Consider the following 22,707-nt stretch of genomic DNA (forward strand, 5'->3'; position numbering starts at 1 on the left):
TATCCAGGTGGGAGTAGAAAATTAAATTTGGATCCCATTTGGCACAAACCCATAGTTGAATCAAGTCTTCATGAATTTTGTTTGGACCTGAATCACCTGTTGGTTTTTGAACTTGTGATTTGGATCTTTATCCAAAGTCCGTGCGCATCTGCATTGCTAATTTGCTACGTGTTCAAAGATAAAAGATTAGACAAAGTTAAACCCAGATCTGGATGAAATTAGAGACTTTCGAAATAAGTGAAAAAATGAAGGTCATTTTCGAAAGGATCAACCCAACAATGATTCACCAAGCCGTAATGAATTCCTGCTTGGGATCCGAAGGTATAAAAGGGCAAAGGTGAGTTTCTGTGTGTGTGTGAGAAAGCGAGCAGGACGAGCGAGCGAACGAACGAGGAGGCGAGGAGGAGAAGGAGAAATGCGGACAAGCTTCAACGCACCCTCCTTCCTGTTAGCCCGTCGCTTCGAGGTTCGGTCCTTCCTTTCTTCCTTTTTCCGTCTTCTTAGAACGCAGTGATCTCTGTCGTCGTTGTTTTGGTCTGAGAACGCCTCCTGCACTTTGTTTCCGTGGCAGAATGGCTCTGTTTTTCTCTCTTTTAATGCCTTAGAGATGCTCGTGCCCTAAATTTCTGGGTTTTTCTTGTGATTTCTCTGTGGTTTCTTTCTTCGGTATTGGGGAGATTGTTTCGAGCGATGAAGGGGGAAGACGGGAGGTGTCTTTTGTTTTGGTTGATGGTGGTGTTACTTTTTTTGGTTTTACATTTGGAGTGGTTGCGTTTTTGCTAATGTGGGGGTTTAGGGTTTACGAGGAGAGTACTATTGAAGCGTGATTTTCTTTTTAGCCTTCCATGTGTTTGGTGGTTGAATCTCTGGCTTTCATGATCTCCAGGACCTTTGTTTCGTTGTTGGTCAGCACCACTATTATCGTTGTGTAACGACCCCATCCGGGGCCTCTCGAGCCCGGGTTCGTGGACGTTAGTTCCCGGAGGGAAATTACTCAATAATCTAAAAAATAACTCAAAATCATGCTAGAAATTTTTTTCCCCCTCTTATTCAATACTTGAAGGTCCATACATCCATTTACAATACCATAAACAAAATCAAAATAAAAAGTAAAGGAAAACCATACTTCTGATGTGTCTGATGTGGCTGAGTCGTAGTAAGTCCTGTGAGTGATGGCAGCAGTCCATGAACCTACAGTTGCAACCAAAAGAAGGGGGTGAGTCTACAACCCAGTAAGATTCCATTTACAAATAGACACGACCGTTGCAACTGTAGTGAACTCTAAGCTCCTAGTCTTAGTTTAGTTTGCTACTTATGCACACATGTTAGTTATGAGTTTTAACCCCTTTCCCACATCTCTATTATCATTTTCAAACATCTCTTCTACTCTAATCGGCTATTCCGGACATAGCCTCCTCGGCGTAGCAACTCATGTAGACAACTCAGAGTCTACAATGTTGGCCAGACTTATGAACCACTCACAAACAACGTAGTCCAAACCGGCCCAGACTACGGACACAAGTGCTGCAGCAGCTCGCCGGTTGCAAGCCGGGAGCGAAGAGACTCAAACGGTAGCTAGCCGAAGAGCCAGGGTGGCTATACCTGCCCCTAAGGTTTCTCAAGGAGCTATACCTGCCTCCAAGGTGTCTCAAGGAGCTATATCTGCCCCTAAGGTTTTGTGGTTCATGCTACGTCCTACATGTGTCTAGTGGACAATGTTTTAACCCCTAAGGGTCACCTAGAAACGTCTGAGATATTTTCAGGTTACTCACGAGGTACACACCTCAACATTATCCTAGACCATGCCTTCTAGTAGAGTTCCCATCACACACCGGGTGGTCATCCTATAGACAACTTTTACTCAACATTCACATTTTGAATTTAGTGCGTTATACAATCCTCAATGTATATCTACTAATTACTTTTAACACATGTTTACATGTCTGAACTGTTAAGGATGACAACCCACCACAGATTAATTCACGATACTTACAATGCCCCTCCCAAGGCATAAGCGTGACATTTCTCAAGGTAATACCTACCCTGAGACTTTGGAACTCTACTCTCAATTTTCACATAACACATCAATCTCATACATGCAATCATGTCATGCCACTTTTATTTCATAACTTAGAAACTATGCATGATCAGATTGAACTTTATAGATTCCTAGGCATGCAAAACAGTGTCTCTTTACAATAAACAAAACTAGCATACTTGAAGTACATGAAATCATATATAAAGATGCCTAAACTAATTAGCATGTGTTTTAATCAACTAAGGAGGAATTTGCAAATGTTCACTTACCTGGAACGCTTAAATTCCAGTTGCAACCTTTGATCTAAAAACAACGAATACCTCGTATCATCAAAATTACCAAAACACTCTTAAACTTAATTGTCAAAATTTGACTCCATTCTTCAGAGTTTGTTCACACATCCCCTACTAATAGACTCTACCCAAGCAGTAGAATCCATGGATTCGAGAATCACATGGATTTGACTTCGGGGCACTTAGTTATGCCTTGTATGCTTTGTAGGCGTATCAAGGGCAAAATGGTCTTTTTGCTTTTTCAATGACTTTTAAGTCATCTTTACTTCAGGTTACTTTAAGATCCACATCCATAATAGAATTTGACCACTTAGGTCCTTAACTCAACTATGATTTGGATCATGGATTCGGTATTCTTGATCCAAACCTGCTTGAAAAGGGTTTGTCTGGATCTAAATCAGGTCGTCTAATCGAATCCAACTTGAGTTTTGGGTCCAAACTGAGATCCAAACCCAAATCCAATTTGTAATGGAAGAATTGAGTCTTCGCTACTTCGATTTTTCTACCGTACTCGATGAATCAATCGCACACGCATCCGATTTGTCTCGGTCTAGACTTAGTCGGTCTGACCCATATTGGGTCCACCTATAGTCTGGGCCGAAACAGTCTACTATTATAAACCCGACTCGATCTGCTAATTAATTCGAACTCGACTCGGTCTGAATAGACCGAGACGGTTTTTCACAACACGCACCTCCTGACTCGGTTTTTTTTTTTTCTTTTGTTTGGCTTGGTCTGGACACGCCCAGACTGAGTTACCAAGAAAACAGACCCCGACTAGGTCTGTCCAGACCTAGTCGGTCTGCCAAAGCACTCATGGCTCAGTTTGCGCTGACCTGGCTCAGCCCGAGTCATGCCCAAACCGAGTAGTGTGGGTGACTCGGTCTGCAGGCCCTGCATATATTTTTTTTTCTCTCTGCAACAGTTCCGACAACATCATTGTTGTCGAACTGTTGCAACCTCTGCAGATGGGCCGATGCCTGCGGTGATGAGGGCAGCGGCCAGACCTCCTGCCTCCTTGAAGCAGGCGGTCCTCCCTTCCCCGTTTTCGTCATCAGTGGGTGACAACAGCAGAGGGAAAATCCCTCTAACACTCTCCTTCTTCTATTGAAATGCAGGGACAGGCTCCCTGTCCCTGTTTTGCTGCAACTCGTCGGCAACCGTGAGGTTGCCGGCGACCCCCCTGCATTCAAACAACCAACAAGAGAGAGAGGCTTACCTGACGGCGACCAACGATGGCTGCAACACCTCCTCCCGATTCTCCCTACACGCTCCCTCTCTGCTCCTCTGGTGATCGAATGGGGGAAATGAGAGGAGCCCCCCCCCCCCTCCCCCCATGGCTTTTATAGCCATGGGGGTTGGTTGGTTACCCCCTCCCTCCTTCTGCATTAACTGGGGGCAGCCCGCTTCCTCTCCCACGATCTGCTTCGTGGGAGAGGAAGGGGCGCCGTCCCCATCTCCTTTTGTAACCCCCCACGATGGGGGGAGCGTTACAATTCCACCCTCCTTACAAAAAGATTCGTCTCGAATCTTTCTCGAAAATAATTGGAGAAATTGTGCGTGCATATCTGCCTCATTCTCCCATGTAGCTTCATCTTTACTGTGATGCTTTCATCTCACTAGGACCATTGGAACATCCTTGTTTCTGAGCTTGTGCTTCTTAAATTCAATTACCTTAATTGGTTCTTCCCGAATGCTTAAATCTTCTTGGATGTCTAACACCGACTCCACTGTATCTAGTATATGCGAAGGATCTGGCACGTAGTTTCTTAACATGGATACATGAAATACGTTATGTATTTTAGAAAGCGATGGGGGTAATGCCAACTGATAGGTTGTAGAACCTATTCTTTTCAAAATCTCGAATGGGCCGATATATCTTGGACTTAGTTTGCCCTTCTTTCCAAACCTCATTACCCCTTTAAACGGTGATATCTTTAAGAAGGCATGATCACCTAACTCAAACTCCAACTCACGTCGCCTCTTATCTGCGTAACTTTTCTGACGACTTTGGGCTGCTTGGAGTCTTTCACGAATGAATCTGATTTGCTCCTCCATTTGCTGAACCAATTCAGGTCTTAATGTTTTTCTTTCACCAACTTGGTCCCAGTATAGCGGCGTCCTACAACGTCTCCCATATAAGGCTTTATAGGGAGCCATCCCAATACTAGCTTGGAAGCTGTTATTATAGGCAAATTCAATTAGCGACAGAATATCGTGCCATGAGTTGCGATACTCTAGTGTACAGGCTCTCAACATATCTTCCAATATCTGGATGGTCCTTTCTGACTGCTCATCTGTCGGTGGGTGGAAAGTTGTGCTAATTTTCAATTGAGTTCTCATTGCTTTTTGAAAGCTTTGCCAAAACTTGGAGGTAAATTTCAAATCTCTATCAGAAACAATGGAGTCAGGCACTCCGTGCACTCTCACTATCTCTTTTATGAAAAGACGAGCTAATTGTTGAAAGGAACACGTTGTCTTGCATGCGAGAAAATGTGCAGGCTTGGTCAGTCTATCAACAATTACCCAAATCGCATTCACTCCCTCTCTGGTCTTAGGAAATCCTATAACAAAATCCATCGTTATATCTGCCCACTTCCATACAGGAATAGGTAGTGGTTGCAATAGGCCACCTGACCTCTGATGTTCAATCTTTACTTACTAACATACTCAGCAATATCTCTCTTCATTCCATTCCACCAGAAATTTTTCTTCAAATCCCTGTACATCTTTGTACTTACAGGGTGAATGAAATACTTTGAATGATGTGCCTCTGCAAGCAATTGTTTTCTAAGTTCCTCATCCTTAGGAATACATACCCGCTCTCGAAATCTCAGCATGCCTTGATCGTCTACTTTGAATTTTGGATCTTCACCATTAATTGCTATTGACCTGATTCCTTCTAACTCTTGATCTAAGAGTTGCTTTTCTCTGATTTTGTCCCAAATTTCCGACCCTAAGGTCGTATGGACAAACATCAATCGACCCGGCAGACATTGCACATCTGCTTTTTGTTCTACAATGCTTACCAGCAGACTTGATATAGATAGTCTCGTGACTGATTCTGCTTTTCGACTGAGTGCGTCAGCTACTACATTAGCTTTCCTTGGGTGATACTTTAGCTCGAAATCATAATCTTTTAATAATTCTAGCCATCGCCGTTGTCTCATATTCAGTTCCTTTTGAGAGAACAAATATTTTAAACTTTGATGATCAGTAAATACCTCAAATTGTTCTCCATATAAGTAATGTCGACATATTTTGAGTATGAATACTACTGCAGCCAATTCTAGGTCATGAGTTGGATAATTTATCTCATGCACCTTTAGTTGTCTTGAGGCATATGCGATAACCCTGTCATGTTGCATCAGAACGCAACCCAATCTTTTATGTGATGCATCGCTATAAACGGTAAAACCTCTAGTGCCAGAAGGTAAAACTAACAATGGTGCAATGGTCAATCGCTTCTTGATTTCTTGAAAGCTTTTCTCACACTTCTCATTCCACTCGAACTTCATTTCTTTCTTTGTCAGCTTAGTCATGGGAGCTGCCAATATAGAAAATCCTTCTACAAAGCGTCTGTAGTAACTAGCTAACCCAAGAAAACTTCGAATTTCTGTGGCATTCTTGGGTGTCGGCCAGTTGGTTACCGCTTCAACTTTTGTTGGGTCCACCATCACTCCCTCTTTACTGATAATATGTCCCAAAAATGACACCTGATCAAGCCAGAATGCACACTTAGAGAACTTAGCATATAGCTTCTGATCTCTAAGTATTTGCAAAACGATTCTCAAATGTTCTGCATGTTGTTCCTTAGTGGCCGAATATATGAGGATGTCATCCACGAACACCACTACGAACTTATCCAAGAATAGTTTGAATACTCTGTTAATTAAATCCATGAATGCAGCTGGTGCATTCGTCAGCCCAAAAGGCATGACTAGGAATTCATAATGACTATATCTTGAACAAAACGCTGTCGTGGCAACATCTTCTTCCCTAATCTTTAGCTGATAATATCCAGAACGTAGATCCAACTTAGAAAAACAGGCTGCACCTTGAAGTTGATCAAATAGATCATCTAACCTTGGCAGAGGATACTTGTTCTTTATTGTTACCGCATTTAATTTCCTGTAGTCGATACACATACGCAATGACCCATCTTTCTTTTTCACGAACAAGATCGGTGCGCCCCAAGGTGATATCGATGGTTGGATAAATCCGATATCCAACAATTCCTGTAGTTGATCATTGAGTTCTTTGAGTTTGGCAGGTCCCATCCTATATGGAGGAATAGAAATGGGCGTTGTACCTGGAGCTAGATCTATCTGGAATTCGACTTCCCTATCTGGTGGAAGTCCTGGAAGTTCTTCTGGAAAAACATCCACGAATTCCCGTACAATCTCTACCTCTGTGACTGAAAGTTTATCGTCATCCTCAGTCTTCATATAAGCCAAGTATCCAATCCAGCCCTTCTGTAGATATCGGTTGGCTTGAAGACATGAGATGATTGTCGGTTTTGCAAGTTTTCTAACGCCTTGAAAGGTGATAGTTGAGGTTTCAGGGTGTTGAAAACTGACACTTTTTCCTCGACAATTAATCATTGCATGATGGTTAGATAACCAATTTATGCCCAAGATAACGTCCACTCCCTTAAAGTCCAGTATTAGAAGGTCTACCGACAATAGACGTTCTTCGACTTGTACCATACATCCTTGGATGACTTCATCTATATACACCGACTTCCCTACTGGTGTCTCTACTTGATACTTTATTTTTAGAAGTACCGGTGAAACAGGTAATAGTGCAACAAAAATAGGGGTGATGAAACTATGTGTAGCACCTGAATCAAATAGAACATGTGCACTAACACCAGAAATTTGGAGTGTACCTTCCACCACGTCAGGGCTAGTCAAAGCTTCCTGCAGAGTCACTGCATAAACTCGTCCTGAAGCAACTGGTTTCTCCCTGGGTTTTGCTCCTTCTCCCTGTACTTGTTGGGGACATTTCCTTGCAATGTGTCCCATTTGACCGCAATTGTAGCATTTAATATTCTTTTCATCGCAACGACCTTCATGCTTGAAGCCGCAAGTCCTATAGTTGTTGCCCTTGGAAGGTGCTCTTCGGTATCGAGGTTTCTTAGCTTCTGGTTGTTCAGGCTTCTTCCCCTGCTACTTATTGTTGTTTTCTGAACTGCGTCCCTCCTGTGGCTTCGAAGATCTGTTGTTGCCTTGCCTCTTCTTGAAAAACTTTCGGGACGACAAACTAGTTTGTCCTTGTTGTACTTGCTTAGGTTTCTCTTGGATCTCCGATTTTGTTGTTCGAGCATCCCAAAACTCGTACCGAGATGCCATCTCCACCAACCTGTCGAACCTCCGAATTTGCAAAGGTCCCACCATCCTTAGAATTTCAGGTTTTAATCTGCGCTCATATAGCTTGCATTTTTGCTTCTCAGTAGATACTAAAGCCTTCGCAAATCTGGATAATGAATTGAACTTTGCGGTGTAGGCTGCTACACTCATACTTCCCTGTTTGAGCTTTCTAAATTCTTCTTCTTTCTCCATCCTCTCGATCCTGGGAAAGAATTGTCTGTAGAACTTGTTCCTAAAGGTAATCTAGGAAACAAACCCTCCACTTCCCAGGACATCTCTGATGGATCGCCACCAGTACTCAGCATCCCCAATTAAGTTTGATGCCGCAACCCATGCTTTCTAGTCCTCTAGGCACTGTATCGCATCCAGTGTTTTCTCCGCTTGCATCATCCATTTCTCTGCTGCTACTCCTCCAGGAGTTCGTCGAATGTGGGCACTCTCATATTCTTGAACTTCTCAGCCCAAGAATTACTTCCTGACGCTACTTGGTTTTGACTTTGATGCAGTGAATTTTGTAATAGCTCATACAAAATTCTTTCTGTGGTATAGTCGGGAGGCACACCACTACCAACTGTAGCCCGTTCATGTCGAGGTGAAACTGGTGAAGCACCTCCACCTTCTGCTCCCATGCTCCTTGGAGGTAGACTATCTGATGCGTGTGGAGACACAGGACCAATGGGGCTTGCAACACTTCTCCTTGCAGAGCCCTCACTCACATGCCTTGCTTGAGAAGGGCCTGCTTGTCTCTTGCTTACTTGAGAACCTCTTGACTGGTACGTTGTTCCCTGACGAGTCCTCATATTGCAATATGAATAAAGTGATTACTAAAATTTATGTTTGCTTCCACACAGGTTTGCACATTTATCGTAAGAACTTACTATTTATTAATAAAAACAACGTTTTTACAACTTTTCACGGGTTCTTCCGTAATACAACCCGTTACTTACTGCTATCACTAGGCAACCATAGGCCTTTATTACATGATTTAAATAAAAACAAACACTAAGGTGTCGGGGTACGAGGGGTGTAAATAGGTTCTTCTTCTTCCTCGGAGTCTGAAGGAACCCTAACTGGTGCTGGCACTGCCATGTTGTTAAGAGCACATAAGTATGCGTGCCTATTCATATGTCCCCTGCCTCTCCTCAGTAAGACCATTACTCGAAGAGGTTGCACCGATTCTCTTATTTGTTCATTCTCTATGACATTAGTGCCCCTACCTTGTTGCACCATCGACCCTTGAACACCCTCATGACCGGATGCACTGGGTTGCTCCTGACTTCTCCCGTTACTGGTAGCATTGCTCGGTCCTGCCCTATATTGGCCGAAACGAGACCTGCCGCAGCCCAAGCAACATGCTGCAGCTCCCCTACCACCTCAATTTGCCAGTGAACCTCTTCGGACGTGCCTATATGGAGGACGTCCTCGTGACCCTGGCGATTCTCCAACGGATTGTTGGGGTGGTGCTACCTCTTGCTCTCGATCATTGTACCCCCAGTTGTTGATTATGACTGAAACTGGGACTGGAGAAAGAACGGGAGGTGTCATACTTCTCATTGCCCTAGTGACGTCAATCATGACCGTCACGAAGAGCGAAAGGACGACAACCATCTGATCCGTCTGGATCACTTCAGGATGCCTCTGCCTCCCAGAGCTCCTACCGCCTCTACGGTCGCTCTCGTTGCCACTATCATTGTTAGTATCCATTCCTGCTAATAAGAGACACTCATAAGTTCAGGACCTTCTTGTGACTCTTTTGCAACATATTCCTTTGGATGGTTGTAATTATCGTTCTTTTAAGACCTTCAACTTATTTTAAATTCAAACAAAATTTTTCCTCTACAATCCAATTTTTCTTATTTAAACCTGGCTCTGATACCACTTGTAACGACCCGATCCGGGGCCTCTCGAGCCCGGGTTCGTGGACGTTAGTTCACATAGGGAAATTACTCAATAATCTCAAAAATAGCTCAAAATCATGCTAGATTTTTTTTTTCTTATTCAATACTTGAAGGTCCATACATCTATTTACAATACCATAACCATCCAAAGACAAAAGCAGAATAAAAAGTAAAGGAAAACCATACTTCTGATGTGTCTGATGTGGCAGAGTCGTACTAAGTCCTGTGAGTGATGACAACAGTCCCTGAACTTACAGTTGCAACCAAAAGAAGGGGGTGAGTCTACAGCCCAGTAAGATTCCATTTACAAATAGACACGACCGTTGCAACTGTAGTGAGCTCTAAGCTCCTAGTCTTAGTTTAGTTTGCTACTTATGCACACATGTTAGTTATGAGTTTTACCCCCTTTACCGCATCTCTAGTATCATTTTCAAACACCTCTTCTACTCTAATCGGCTATTCCAGACATAGCTTCTTCGGCGTAGCAACCCATGTAGACAACTCAGAGTCTACAATATTGTCCAGACTTATGAACCACTCACAAACAACGTAGTCCAAACCGGCCCAGACTACAGACACAGGTGCTGCATCAGCTCGTCAGTTGCAAGCCGGGAGCGAAGGGATTCAAACGGTAGCTAGCCGAAGAGCCAGGGTGGCTATACCTGCCCCAAGGTGTCTCAAGGAGCTATACCTGCCCCCAAGGTGTCTCAAGGAGCTATACCTACCCCCAAGGTTTTGTGGTTCATGCTACGTCCTACATGTGTCTAGTGGGCAATGTTTTAACCCCTAAGGGTCACCTAGAAACGTCTGAGATATTCCCAGGTTACTCACGAGGTACACACCTCAACATTACCCTAGACCATGCCTCCTAGTAGAGTTCCCATCACACACCGGGTGGTCATCCTATAGACAACTTTTACTCAACATTCACATTTTGAATTTAGTGCGTTATACAATCCTCAATGTATATCTACTAATTACTTTTAACACATGTTTACATGTCTGAACTGTTAAGGATGACAACCCACCATAGATTAATTCACGACACTTATAATGCCCCTCCCAAGGCATAAGCGTGACATTTCCCAAGGTAATACCTACCCTGAGACTCTGGAACTCTACTCTCAATTTTCACATAACACATCAATCTCATACATGCAATCATGTCATGCCACTTTTATTTCATAACTCAGAAACTATGCATGATCAGGTTTAAGCATCACACTTGAATTTTATAGATTCCTAGGCATGCAAAACAGTGTCTACTTGAAGAACATGGAATCATATATAAAGATGCATAAACTAATTAGCATGTGTTTTAATCAACTAAGGAGAAATTTGCAAATGTTCACTTACCTGGAACACTTAAATTCCAGTTGCAACCCTTGATCTGAAAACAACGAATACCTCGTATCATCAAAATTACCAAAACACCCTTAAACTTAATTGTCAAACTCTGACTCCATTCTTTCAGAGTTTGTTCACACATCCCTTACTAATAGACTCTACCCAAGCAGTAGAATCCATGGATTCGAGAATCACATGGATCTGACTTCGGGGCACTTAGTTATGCTTTTATGCTTTGTAGGCGTATCAAGGGCAAAATGGTCTTTTTGCTTTTTCAATGACTTCTAAGTCATCTTTATTTCAGGTTACTTTAAGATCCACATCCATAATAGAATTTGACCACTTAGGTCCTTAACTCAACTATGATTTGTATCATGGATTCAGTATTCTTGATCCAAACCTGCTTGAAAAGGGTTTGTCTGGATCTAAATCAGGTCGTCTAATCGAATCCAACTTGAGTTTTGGGTCCAAACTGAGATCCAAACCCAAATCCAATTTGTAATGGAAAAATTGAGTCTTCGCTACTTCGATTTTTCTACCGTACTCGATGAATCAATCGCACACGCATCCGATTTGTCTCGGTCTAGACTTAGTCGGTCTGACCCATATTGGGTCCACCTATAGTCTGGGCCGAAACAGTCTACTATTATAAACCCGACTCGATCTGCTAATTAATTCGAACTCGACTCGGTCTGAATAGACCGAGACGGTCTTTCACAACACGCACCTCCTGACTCGGTTTTTTTTTTTCTTTTGTTTGGCTTGGTCTGGACACGCCCAGACTGAGTTACCAAGAAAACAGACCCCGACTAGGTCTGTCCAGACCTAGTCGGTCTGCCAAAGCACTCATGGCTCAGTTTGCGCTGACCTGGCTCAGCCCGAGTCATGCCCAAACCGAGCAGTGTGGGTGACTCGGTCTGCAGGCCTTGCATATATATTTTTTTTCTCTCTGCAACAGTTTCGGCAACATCATTGTTGTCGAATTGTTGCAACCTCTGCAGATGGGCCGATGCCTGCGGTGATGAGGGCAGCGGCCAGACCTTCTGCCTCCTTGCGGCAGACGGTCCTCCCTTCCCCGTTTTCGTCATCAGTGGGTGACAACAGCAGAGGGAAAATCCCTCTAACACTCTCCTTCTATTGAAATGCAGGGACAGGGTTCTCCCCGTCCCTGTTTTGCTGCAACTCGTCGGCAACCGTGAGGTTGCCGACGACCCCCTGCATTCAAACAACCAACGAGAGACAGAGGCTTACCTGACGGCGACCGGCGATGGCTGCAACACCTCCTCCCGATTCTCCCTACACGCTCCCTCTCTGCTCCTCTGGTGATCTAATGGGGAAATGAGAGGAGGCCCCCCATGGCTTTTATAGCCATGGGGGTTGGTCGGTTACCCCCTCCCTGCTTCTGCATTAACTGGGGGCAGCCCGCTTCCTCTCCCACGATCTGCTTCGTGGGAGAGGAAGGGTCGCCGTCCCCATCTCCTTTCGTAACCCCCCCACGATGGGGGGGAGCGTTACACGTTGTTTGATGGATTGTTGTGTGGTCTTCACTTTTTTGTTTCTCGTTGTTGGTCGTGTTTTTTTCGTTTTTATCAACTGTCTTTGTTGTGATAAATAGTACCTTGAAGCTTGTAAATTGCATCCTCAACCGAATGTTGGTGACTTGATTGAATGGTTGGAGTTTTTCTGAGAGGACTTTGATTGTTTGGCAACTTGGCGCCTGAGTTGCGTGTCATGGTTACATCCCGGCGATCCCACCCAGAATTGGATATCCATCTCCATGTAGATCAGGAAAGGTTAAGGTTGGTGCAGATCATATTGACCAGTGGCAATGATCCTGGTGGTTCTAGTGATACTTCTGTTGTGGTAGTGGCGGTTATGTTTGTAACAAACTGTTATTTTGTCGATGATGCACCCTTTGTTTGTCTTCAAGCTTACTTAACTTGTACCGCACATGCACCAACAAATACATGCATATGTATCAGATAGTTTTTATTGATTTGCTGCACCAGCATCACTTGTAAGATGCTGTATATCGTGTATGTATGTTGGATGTCTAGACACTTATAAGCAGTGGAGGAGCAAGGAATCTGAACTAGGGTGGGCACAAACTCTAGGGCTGGGAAACGAGATAAACAGCTGCCATTTGGCTCGGCTTGGCTCAACTCAGAAATTGAGCTCAGCGAACTAAGCTATTAGCTAGCTCATTTAGGTAAATGAGCCAAGCACAAACATGGCAAGCTCGATTGGCTTGACTCTTATAGGTCTAATATATTATATGCGTAAAATGCATATTATATATGTTTTGTACATGGATTAAACATAAATTTATATGTATTATACATATTTTTATATATTATCAAGCGTTAAAAAACAATTTTTAGAAGACGAGCCAGCTCATAATTGACTCACAAAGGGCATGGGTGTAGCCATAACGAGCCAAGATTGAACAGTCCAAGCTCGCTCATTTATCAGCCCTTAAAAACCTGAGAGAGAGAGAGAGAGAGAGAGAGAGAGAGAGAGAGAGAGAGGAGGGTGCGCATAAAAGATCAGGGTGGGCACTGCCCCACCAGTACCCACCCTAATACTTTTTTCATTGGGTCATGGTGGGGACTGCCCACCCCAAGCCTGACCCCCCCACTAGGGAGCCCGACCTCAATGTGGCTCCGCCACTGCTTATGAGGAACATGGTGTGCATCGTGGATTTGAACTCTGTATGTCAGGGTGTGGAATTATCACTGATTAGCTTATTTTAATAGGAGCATAGTATAAGCTTTCAGAGGTGAGAAGCAAGGGCGAGAGTGGTTGACCTGCCAAGTGCGTAGACGTGGTGTCTTGATGGGCATTGATCATTTACCCAAACCTTGGGCTATGCTTTTGAAGAATGATGCACATTTTAACACTTCACAGAAATCTCTGAATTCATTTATCTTCTGATCTGAATTATGTATCTGCAAAGAAAGTCTGTGTTAGTTGTTTAGCTGCTACTCATTGTTGGTCAGATCAACAAAATGATGGCATATTTGTTATCTTTCCTGCTTATGTTCAAACAGTGGATAATCTTTGAGCTGGTCATCCATGGATTCTATAGTGCTGCTTGAAAATTTGGCGGATGTCGATATTTCAGAGGAGAGAGACGCATTATGGGGCAATGTAAGGCAGAAATTCAACTAAAAGGTGATACCTCTTTTTAAAATTGATTTCTTAGCTTTTCATAACAGCTATTGTCATACTGGAGGCTATCTATGTGTTCTATGCTTGATTCTTAATAAACTTCTAGTATATTTGGCTTTTATATGATATCCTGGGGAACTTGCAAACAGGAACTAGGTTCACATGAGAAAATTCTTCAACATTCATCACTTAGTTGAATTAAGCTAAATGGATTATAATTTATTGCTTTTGGAATCTGAGCAATCTCTCAGTTCTCCTGTAGAGGTAGACATGTGCTGTGTATGCTTGTTTGCATGAAATGATGAAAGTTTATATGTGCAAAACAGTAGTATAAATACTGGATATATAGTTAATGTGTATGTGGACAATGTGAAATAAAGTTGGCTGAATCAGTGCACAAACTTGGCATTGTAAATATTAACTTCTATTATTCGTATGCAATATTAAAAGGAACTGCTATGGAACGATCGTAGATTCAACCGCAGCAAACAAGTTGCATGACCTGAAAAAGGTGCGAAGGAAGAGAGAGCACTGTAATATGTGAACACACACACACACACACACACATGAAAAACATAGGCTCCTACTGTTGTGCATGCTGTACCCTTCTGTCCTGTTGCTTCCCATCCTTTACCACATGCACGTGTTCACGTGCGTGTGTGTCTCTCTGTGTGTCTGTAAATGTTTGTGCACGTGTGTAGTTTGAGCTAACATTATCTAATTGTAATAGATGTTATTTTGTCAAAATATTATGATAAAAAATGTTGATATTATTTGTCAATGAAACTGCCAAGTCTTCCCATCTATTCAGTGTTGTGAAAAGCGTTGAGGCGTAGCGAGGTGCTCCACCAAAATCTGAGGCGAGGCGTAAAGCGTAAGCCTCAAATTTTTATTTTGAAAACTTAAAAAAAACTAAAAAAAATATCTAAAATTATAAATAAATAAAAAGTGCTTTATTGATGAAGCAACAACCAACAAGAACTAAAAAATCTCAAATAAATACTGAAAAAATATGAGATTAACATGTGAAACAGTAAAAGTAACATTAATGTAACAACTTGATCTACATAAGTATCTAAGAAACCAAAATTCTCTCACAGCATGAGATCTTATTTATGTTGTTTTCAAACATTAGAAACCAAAATTCTCTTCAATTAAATTGATCTCTTGCCGCATTTGCAGGAAAAAAAAACAGAGCTAAAAAAACATCTAGAGAATAGCCATTTGTAGTAGAGAAAGCATGGGCCTCTTCTGTGTTCAATCCAATTTCAGCAAGCAATGAAGTTAATTGATGCAAAACCGAAGCATAAGTGTTATCAAAATCCAAATAAAAGAACATTTACAGTTCTATAGAATCATTCTGATGGTGCTGAATCATTCAACAAGAAAGGAAAAAGACCCAAATACTCAAATGTGTATCAACAACTTAAAACACTCTACCAAATATGCAGCAATCACAAGTGCATCAATTATTTTGATGAAAATAACATGTATACATCTATGAAGCATCTAAAGCTTGTGGTTTTGATATATTTATATGCTATGTCACACGAACTCGGCTCCAAGGTCGACGCACCCGCGTCGACACGCACCGACACGGGTGCGGCTCGAACTCGGTCAACTCGACCCTGGGTGCGGTCAACACAGCCGGGGAACCCCCCCCCCCCTTCTGTAAGGAAAAAAACCTTGAATCAGGCTTCACAACTCATCACCTGTCCCCTAATGGGCACAACTTTGACCGAGTCTTATATATATAGATTTTTTTTAAATATATATATATATATATATATATATATATATATATATATATATATATATATATATATAGCCGAGTCCCTGTGTCCAAATTTTTTGAAATTGCGCCTCACCCGTGTCGTACCCGCACCTGCACCCGCACCCATGTGACATAGTTTATATGTATATCTAATAAGTGAAAATCAATATTAAAAGTATATCATGTCATTTGTATTGCATCGGCTGAATTTGCTAAAGAATCTAACTTATGTATACAGACTCAACACAATACACAATGCTCTATTTCTCCAACCTCTGTCATCGTAATATATCAGCTGCAAAACACCTTGGGGTTAGCAAACTCGACGAGTTTAGTCCCTAACTAAGATATTGTTTTTTAACTCAGTTAGGGATCGATCCGATCCAACTCAGACAAGTCACGAGCTGACTCACCAAGTTTGCTAACCATGCTGCAAAGAGCTTGAATCAACCTTTATCTATTGAAATCTCGTTGAAATCTATAAACTGTAATTTTTTTCTATTGAAATCTCATTGAATCTATAAATTGTCACATAGGTATGCATGCAATAACATAGGAGAGAAGAGGCTGACAGAGGAGAGAGGTTCATAGACAAGGCTGACAAAGGAGCAGTCTTTGTCTTCTATTTCTTCTTCTTCTTAGGTTGATCGATGAGCAAGAGGTGGGAGAGAGCAGAGAGTGAGATAAGGGGGAGACGAGAGGTGGGAGACAAGCAGGGAGGTGGGAGAGAGACGAGATAATGAGGGCTCCCGACAAAATAACCCTATTTTTTAGTCAAATGGGGGCTTTGATCCCCATTTGACCAAAACAAGGTGAGGCGTGTACGCCTCACCTTGAGGCGCACCTCGCCCTGAGGCGTACGCCTCAAGGCGTATGAGGCGTGCGCCTCAGGGCTTTTGCGCCTTATGCCTGCGTCTCAAGGCACAAAGCCCCTCGCCTTGAGGCGAGGCACGTTTTTTTGCGCCTTGAGGCGCACTTTTAATAATACTGCATCTATTTCTTTTCATTATTAGTTTGATGAGTTTCCAGCTTATCAGTCTTGGTTGTGGTTTCTAATCTATGTAGAAGATGTCACAATATTGTGAAATTTAGTTTTGGGCAGAGCTACTTATGGGATGTTGCCAGTGGTATGATGTGCAACCCTTGTGCAGGTTCCTTCTGTAAATGGTTTCTGTTTGTATTTTGGGTATCTGGTTTCCGGGATGGAATAGCAGTCCAGCTTCCTGCTTCACATGTTACTTACAACCTGGTGCCATCGGTTCCACCCATGGCCCCGCTTGGTCCGATTGAAATCTCACCTGCAGTGGTCCCTCGGAACCCCTATAATGTTGAACCATTAGCACCAATGTATCCTTCCTTCCCAAGCACATACAATCCAGTATTGACAGGTTTTTCTTTGAGCCCGAGATCTTTGGAGTTTTGTTTTGAACAGTTATAATGGCTCCTTAATTTTTTTTGGGTGCTCTTTGTGCAGGAAAGTGCCTTGTAAACTTTTCCACCATTTCAAATATTTTGGACCGAACTGCATCTGATTGTTCTGCACCTTTGGCAGCACTTGTTGGTAACGTCATTTGTTGCCCCCAGGTCCGCACTTTACTGCATATTTTCCAGGGAAACTACAGCATAGACACTGACCTGTTGGTTCTGAAAGATCCTGCAGCTAATGAGTGCTTCTCAGATATTATGAGCATTTTAGCTAGCAGAGGGGCAAACAGTACCATTTCTGCTATTTGCTCTGTCAAATCATCTAATCTTACAGGCAGCTATTGTCCTGTGAGGGATGTAGCCACATTTGAAAAAATTGTTAATACAAGTAAACTGCTAGATGCTTGCAGTGTGGTTGACCCGCTTAAAGAATGCTGTAGGCCTGTTTGTCAACCTGCTATCATTGATGCCGCAGTTCATCTGTCTTCGAGTGGTTCAGCCTTGCTTGCAAATACCAACATACTTGGGGGGACCTCAGAGATGGATATCTTGAATGATTGTAAATGGGTTGTTTATGCATGGCTTTCAAGGAACCTCTCTGCTGATGCTGCCAATACTGCATTTAGGATTTTGTTTGGATGTAAAGTCAACAAAGGTATGCAGTGGTACTTTTTGATACTTTCAGACTAGTACTATTTGTTAGTTCATGGAAATGCAATTTTAATGTCCTGGGTTCGCCAAATCTTACTACTGTACCATATTATACCATCTTAAGGAACTCAGGATTCTGTGTTGAAATCAATTAGATTGATAGTGATCTTTACACAATGTCACACAGGGATTAACCTTCATTTTAATCTAAATATTGGGTATTTTGCTCTCCATAGTTCCTATTTGTGCTAGATGCCTCTTTTAATTTTTGCATCTGATTTTTCTGGAGCCAGATTATTGGCTGTATGTGCATCTTGAGTTAGGGTATTAATGGATTAGTTCAAATAATGATTGGGTTATGTTTGGACCTTGATTTTATTGGACATTCCAACCTGACCTGACTCTGCATGTGTTTTTAAATAAAGATGCATAATTTTAGTACATGGATCGGCTTTGACTCTCATTTTCTTGACCCAACAATCTTGAACCTTATCCAACTATACATTATTTGGTTGAATTCGGGTTTCACCTGAATGGGTTGGACACTATGTCACCTGGGTTCAGGTGCGGGTATGGGCATGGAGGGTATGACACGACAATTTCAAAAAATGTGGGTAGGGGACATGGCTATATATATATATATTAAATATCACATAAATACAAAATAAAGTGAATATAATCTAAATATATATGCTGAAAATATAATTATAAATTATAAATTGAGGACATGGCTATATATATTAAATATTACATAAATACAAAATAAATTTAAAATAAACTGACTATAATCTAAATATATATGCTATATCTAAAATATATATTATATACTGAAACTATAATTATAAATTGTAAATTATAAATTATAAATTGAATACAAACTTGTATGTACGAAGGGTAAAATGGCGTGTCGATGCGTGTTGACATTGGATACGCATGTTGACACAAGTGTGGAGGAAAAAATGGAGTGTCCGGGTACCATAGGTTGGACAATATTTCTCTGATTCACATACAATTTCCCAGTTATGAATCTGTTTAGGGGTCACTTGTTATGTATCTTACTTTTCTATTTTCTGCATGATTGGTTTAGGAAGCATTAATGATGGGAGTTTTTATTTTTCATTTTACCTGTTGCTGTCATCACTGCTTTGATATCCCTTGCAGTATTGGTAAGTTCTTGATTTGTAGGCTTGTCCTCTTGGATTTTTGAGTGTTGTATGGATGTTATACCACATTAAAAATTATATACTCTCTTTTATATGCGTAAGTGAAAAAGTAGTATTTTGTATATCACATGTTACCGAATGTACCATGTATCGGGTCTGGATATTATAACAGACCCAGACCCATATTGTATGTTAAAACTTTAAATACAGGTTCTAGGTCACGATATCGTTATTGAAATCGTGACAGCCGCAGCCCCTGTTCTCCTCTTCTTTTCTCTTTCTCACAAAACAGGTTCTAGTGAAGAATCTCACATGGTATCAAAGCCGAGATCCTGTTAGGGTTTGAAGGGGCTTCCAAAAGGTGCGACCAGAGGTTTGAGGTTTCGTTTTCTTCATCTCTCTTTTCGTTTTCTTCATCTCATCTTTCCTTTTGTTTTTGAATCCTTAAAATCATCATGTCTTACTCTTGTATTGAAAATTCACGTTTCACGTGAATTCCTTGTTTCACATGAATCCCTAAAATCGACCCATCTTCTTTTTCGTCTGGGATATTCAGATCTGGTCGTGTTTTTGCACCTGATCTGAAGCACTTCATCTCTGCGCATTCTCCTTTTCACTTGGACCAGAACATTTAGATCTGAGCGTGAAGTTGCATCAGATCTGAAATATTAAGTTTTTTTGTCCAGACTTGATATTTGACAACAGATTTCAATCTGAGTTTATTTCTATCAAGCGTCTCCACTTTATAGCATATTTCTTCTCGCTGTCACAACTGATATTCACATAGCAGTTGTTTGTCCACATCATACGTGTGAGAACTTCTTATTGTGTAAATCACAAACCTTATAAAAAAAAGAAAGGGAAAATTTTAGATATGGTTCCTCTTTGAATCTGACAGTCTCTGATCGCCAGTTTCTTGAAGGTTGCTCAGCTTAAAAAAAAAAGGCCGACAAGCAAACTTCTCTGGCAGTAGACTGGGTTCTTCCTGAATACCCTTGTTAAATTTTTTGCACTTCGTGAAATACCCTTGTTAATTTTTTTATGGATTCTCATTCTTCTCAATCGAGTCTTCCTTTGAGTTTCCTCAATCAACTTGTTTCTGAAAAGTTAACCACGTCAAACTTCTTGATTTGGAAGAGACAAATCATTCCTTTTATAAGGAGCCAAGGTGTCTTAGGTCATCTTGATGGAACCACTCCAGTCCCGCTAGAATTTGTTACGAGAGAAGAGAAGGATGATAAATGAGAAACTTCAATTGTGTATGTCAAAAATGCAGAATATCTCAACTGGAAAATGAAAGACCAATCAGCTGTGCATACATTACCTCTACCTTGTCTCAAGAGGTTCTTGTTGCAATCCCTGACAATTGTACAACCCTGCAACTTTGGGAGAGATTGGTTCAAACATATTTACAAGTTTCACAGGTAAGGATGGTTTTTCTCAAGAGGGAATTTCAGCTGTTGAGAAAAGACTCCATGAACATCATGGAATATCTAAACAAGATGAAGACTATCACAGACCAACTTGCAGTTATAGGATGTGCAATGAGTAACAATGATATGGTGCAACAAACTCTGAGTGGATTGAGATCCGATTATAATATGATCGTCACTTCACTATTGTGCTTGCCTGCTCTTCCTACTTTTGATGAGTTGCAGGCTAAATTAATTCAGTATGAAATGACTTTGAAAGGATTTTCTGAAGAAACCCACGTCATGCAAATTCTCAAGAAGTTTTTGCCATAGGAGTGACTTATGGTCGAGGACGAGGGCGAGGAGGACAAGGGCGAAGTGGACACGGAGGGCGTGGATTGCTTCTCACTCCAAATATGTCGACCCATGCTCAGGGACAAAGATCTATCCCCACTTGCTTTCTTTGTAACAAAAGGGGGCATATCAAGGCGAATTGTTGGCACAATCCTGAAAATAAAAGAAAGACTCCATAGACTGAACAAAAAAGAAAGTCCCGCAATATCAGAGACGATGGAAAGATTAGAGATCTGTTGATATCCGCCTTGTCAGAATTGAATTTAGAGCAGAATGACCAAGGAACTTGGTTCGTTGACTCAGGGGCAGCAACTCACGTGACCAGTGATGCAGGTAAACTTTTTAAACATATTCCTTATTTTGGTAAAAGTAAGATTGTCACTGGAGATGGATCCTACCATCTTATTTCTCACGTTGGAAAATTTGTCATTCCCATGTCACATTCTACTCTTGAACTTTTTAATGTCCTTCGTGCTCCCAATATCAAGAAAAATATTGTCTCTGTTTCTAAACTTGTTGATGATAATCATGCTTCAGTCGAATTCACTCCCTTCTTTGTGCAGGTCAAGGACCTTTGCACGAGGAAAACATTCGCTGAAGGAAAGAGACAAGACAATATGTATGTCTTTCAAGAAGCTCCATGTCATCTCGTCCGCTCTACTCATCTGGATTTGAAGTCTTCATTAGAGTTGTGTTCTTTCTCTTCAATAAATGTTTTTAGTATTTTTTAATGTAATAAGCCTTTCCTATGACACAGTCGGTTAGGACATTGTGGGAGTCATTTTATTGAGAAACTTGTTTCTAATAATCTCATTCCAAAAGAAAGTCTCAATGTGGATGAGAAAAGTCAAAAGTGTTCCAGTTGTCTTTTATGCAAAAGTCATGTATTGCCTTTTCACTCTGTTAATCAGAGAGCTTCAAAGCCTTTTGAGATAATCTGGTCTGATGTATGGGGACCTGCCCCAGTTGCCTCTGGATCTGGATACTTAATTTTTGTTGATAGCTACTCTCGATACACCTGAATATATTTTATAAAAAATAAGTCAGAAGTTTTTCTTTTGTTTCAAAACTTTCTTTCCTTAGTAAAAAATAAATTCTCTGAGTCCATACAATTTTTTCAATGTGATGGAGGAGGGGAGTTCTCATCTAGTGACTTTATTTCTTTTCTTCAAAATAATAGGATAGGAAGAAGGGCATCCTGTCCACACACACCCCAACAAAATGGGATTGCTGAGCGAAAACACAGGCATATCGTCGAAAGTGCAATGAGTATGCTCCATGACAGTAATCTTCCCATCAATATGTGGACAGAAGCTTTTCATTCTGCCGTACATGTGGTAAATAGATTACCTATGGTTGTTTTGGAAAATAAGTCTCTTTATTACTGTCTTTTTGGGGTTCATCTTAGTTATCATGATTTACGTGCCTTTAAATGTGTTTGTTATGTGCACATTGATCGATCCCTGAGAAACAAGTTTCAGGACAAGGAAAGTGTAGATTTGTGGTATATGCAGACAATTATAAAGGATATAGGTGTTATGATCCCGCTAACAGACGTATCAGAATCTCAAGACATGTTGTCTTCGATAAACAAAATTTTGATCACAAAGTTAGCAAAGCAGATATTCCTTCTACCACAACTGAAGTTTATTATCCTTGGCTGAACTCAAAACTTTTTGCTAGTCCCAATGAAGTCTGTTCTTCAGACTGCCTGCAGTCGAAAGAAGAAAGGTTTGAGACTATTGATGCATCGAGATCACAGAATGAGGAAGAAGTACCATCATCGGTACCGGGCAGATACAAGGGCAT

The 22,707-nt window shown here is 41.4% G+C and overlaps 2 protein-coding genes across 3 annotated transcripts in view; one reads left to right on the forward strand and one right to left on the reverse strand.

The window, feature by feature from the left end:
* Positions 1-346: 346 nt before the first annotated feature.
* Positions 347-22,707, forward strand: part of LOC149829875 (putative GPI-anchored protein At1g61900) — a 34,265-nt gene continuing 11,904 nt past the window's right edge. Inside the window, exons 1-4 of one of the 2 annotated variants that reach the window (XM_090016128.1) lie at positions 347-466; positions 13,999-14,122; positions 17,045-17,281; positions 17,368-17,973. In XM_090016128.1, the coding sequence (XP_089872254.1) occupies positions 14,089-14,122; positions 17,045-17,281; positions 17,368-17,973 (877 nt within the window). In that variant the 5' untranslated portion in view covers positions 347-466; positions 13,999-14,088. The remainder of the gene's footprint in view (positions 467-13,998; positions 14,123-17,044; positions 17,282-17,367; positions 17,974-22,707) is intronic. The other variant, XM_090016129.1, reaches the window with a different exon arrangement.
* LOC149829876 (uncharacterized) lies at positions 3,436-7,358 on the reverse strand. The gene is made up of 3 exons (XM_090015322.1): positions 6,450-7,358; positions 5,776-6,047; positions 3,436-3,514 (listed from the first exon to the last, which is right to left on the reverse strand). Exons 1-3 carry the CDS (start codon positions 7,356-7,358, stop codon positions 3,436-3,438), a joined length of 1,260 nt encoding a protein of 419 aa, XP_089871448.1.

Source organism: Nuphar pumila, chromosome 8, assembly GCF_984573655.1.
Source record: "Nuphar pumila chromosome 8, dmNupPumi1.hap1.1, whole genome shotgun sequence".
NCBI lineage: Eukaryota > Viridiplantae > Streptophyta > Magnoliopsida > Nymphaeales > Nymphaeaceae > Nuphar > Nuphar pumila.

What these genes read in the sequence shown, in the direction of transcription:
- LOC149829876 (XM_090015322.1), bottom strand. Translation starts at nt 7,358, where the DNA reads ATGGGACACATTGCAAGGAAATGTCCCCAACAAGTACAGGGAGAAGGA. An exon ending in ACTACAGGAAATTAAATGCG is followed by an intron (nt 6,048 to 6,449) that starts GTAACAATAAAG and finishes TGGCTTGATCAG; the next exon opens with GTGTCATTTTTGGGACATAT. An exon ending in CGATTGACCATTGCACCATT is followed by an intron (nt 3,515 to 5,775) that starts GTTAGTTTTACC and finishes GTTTGAATGCAG; the next exon opens with GGGGGTCGCCGGCAACCTCA.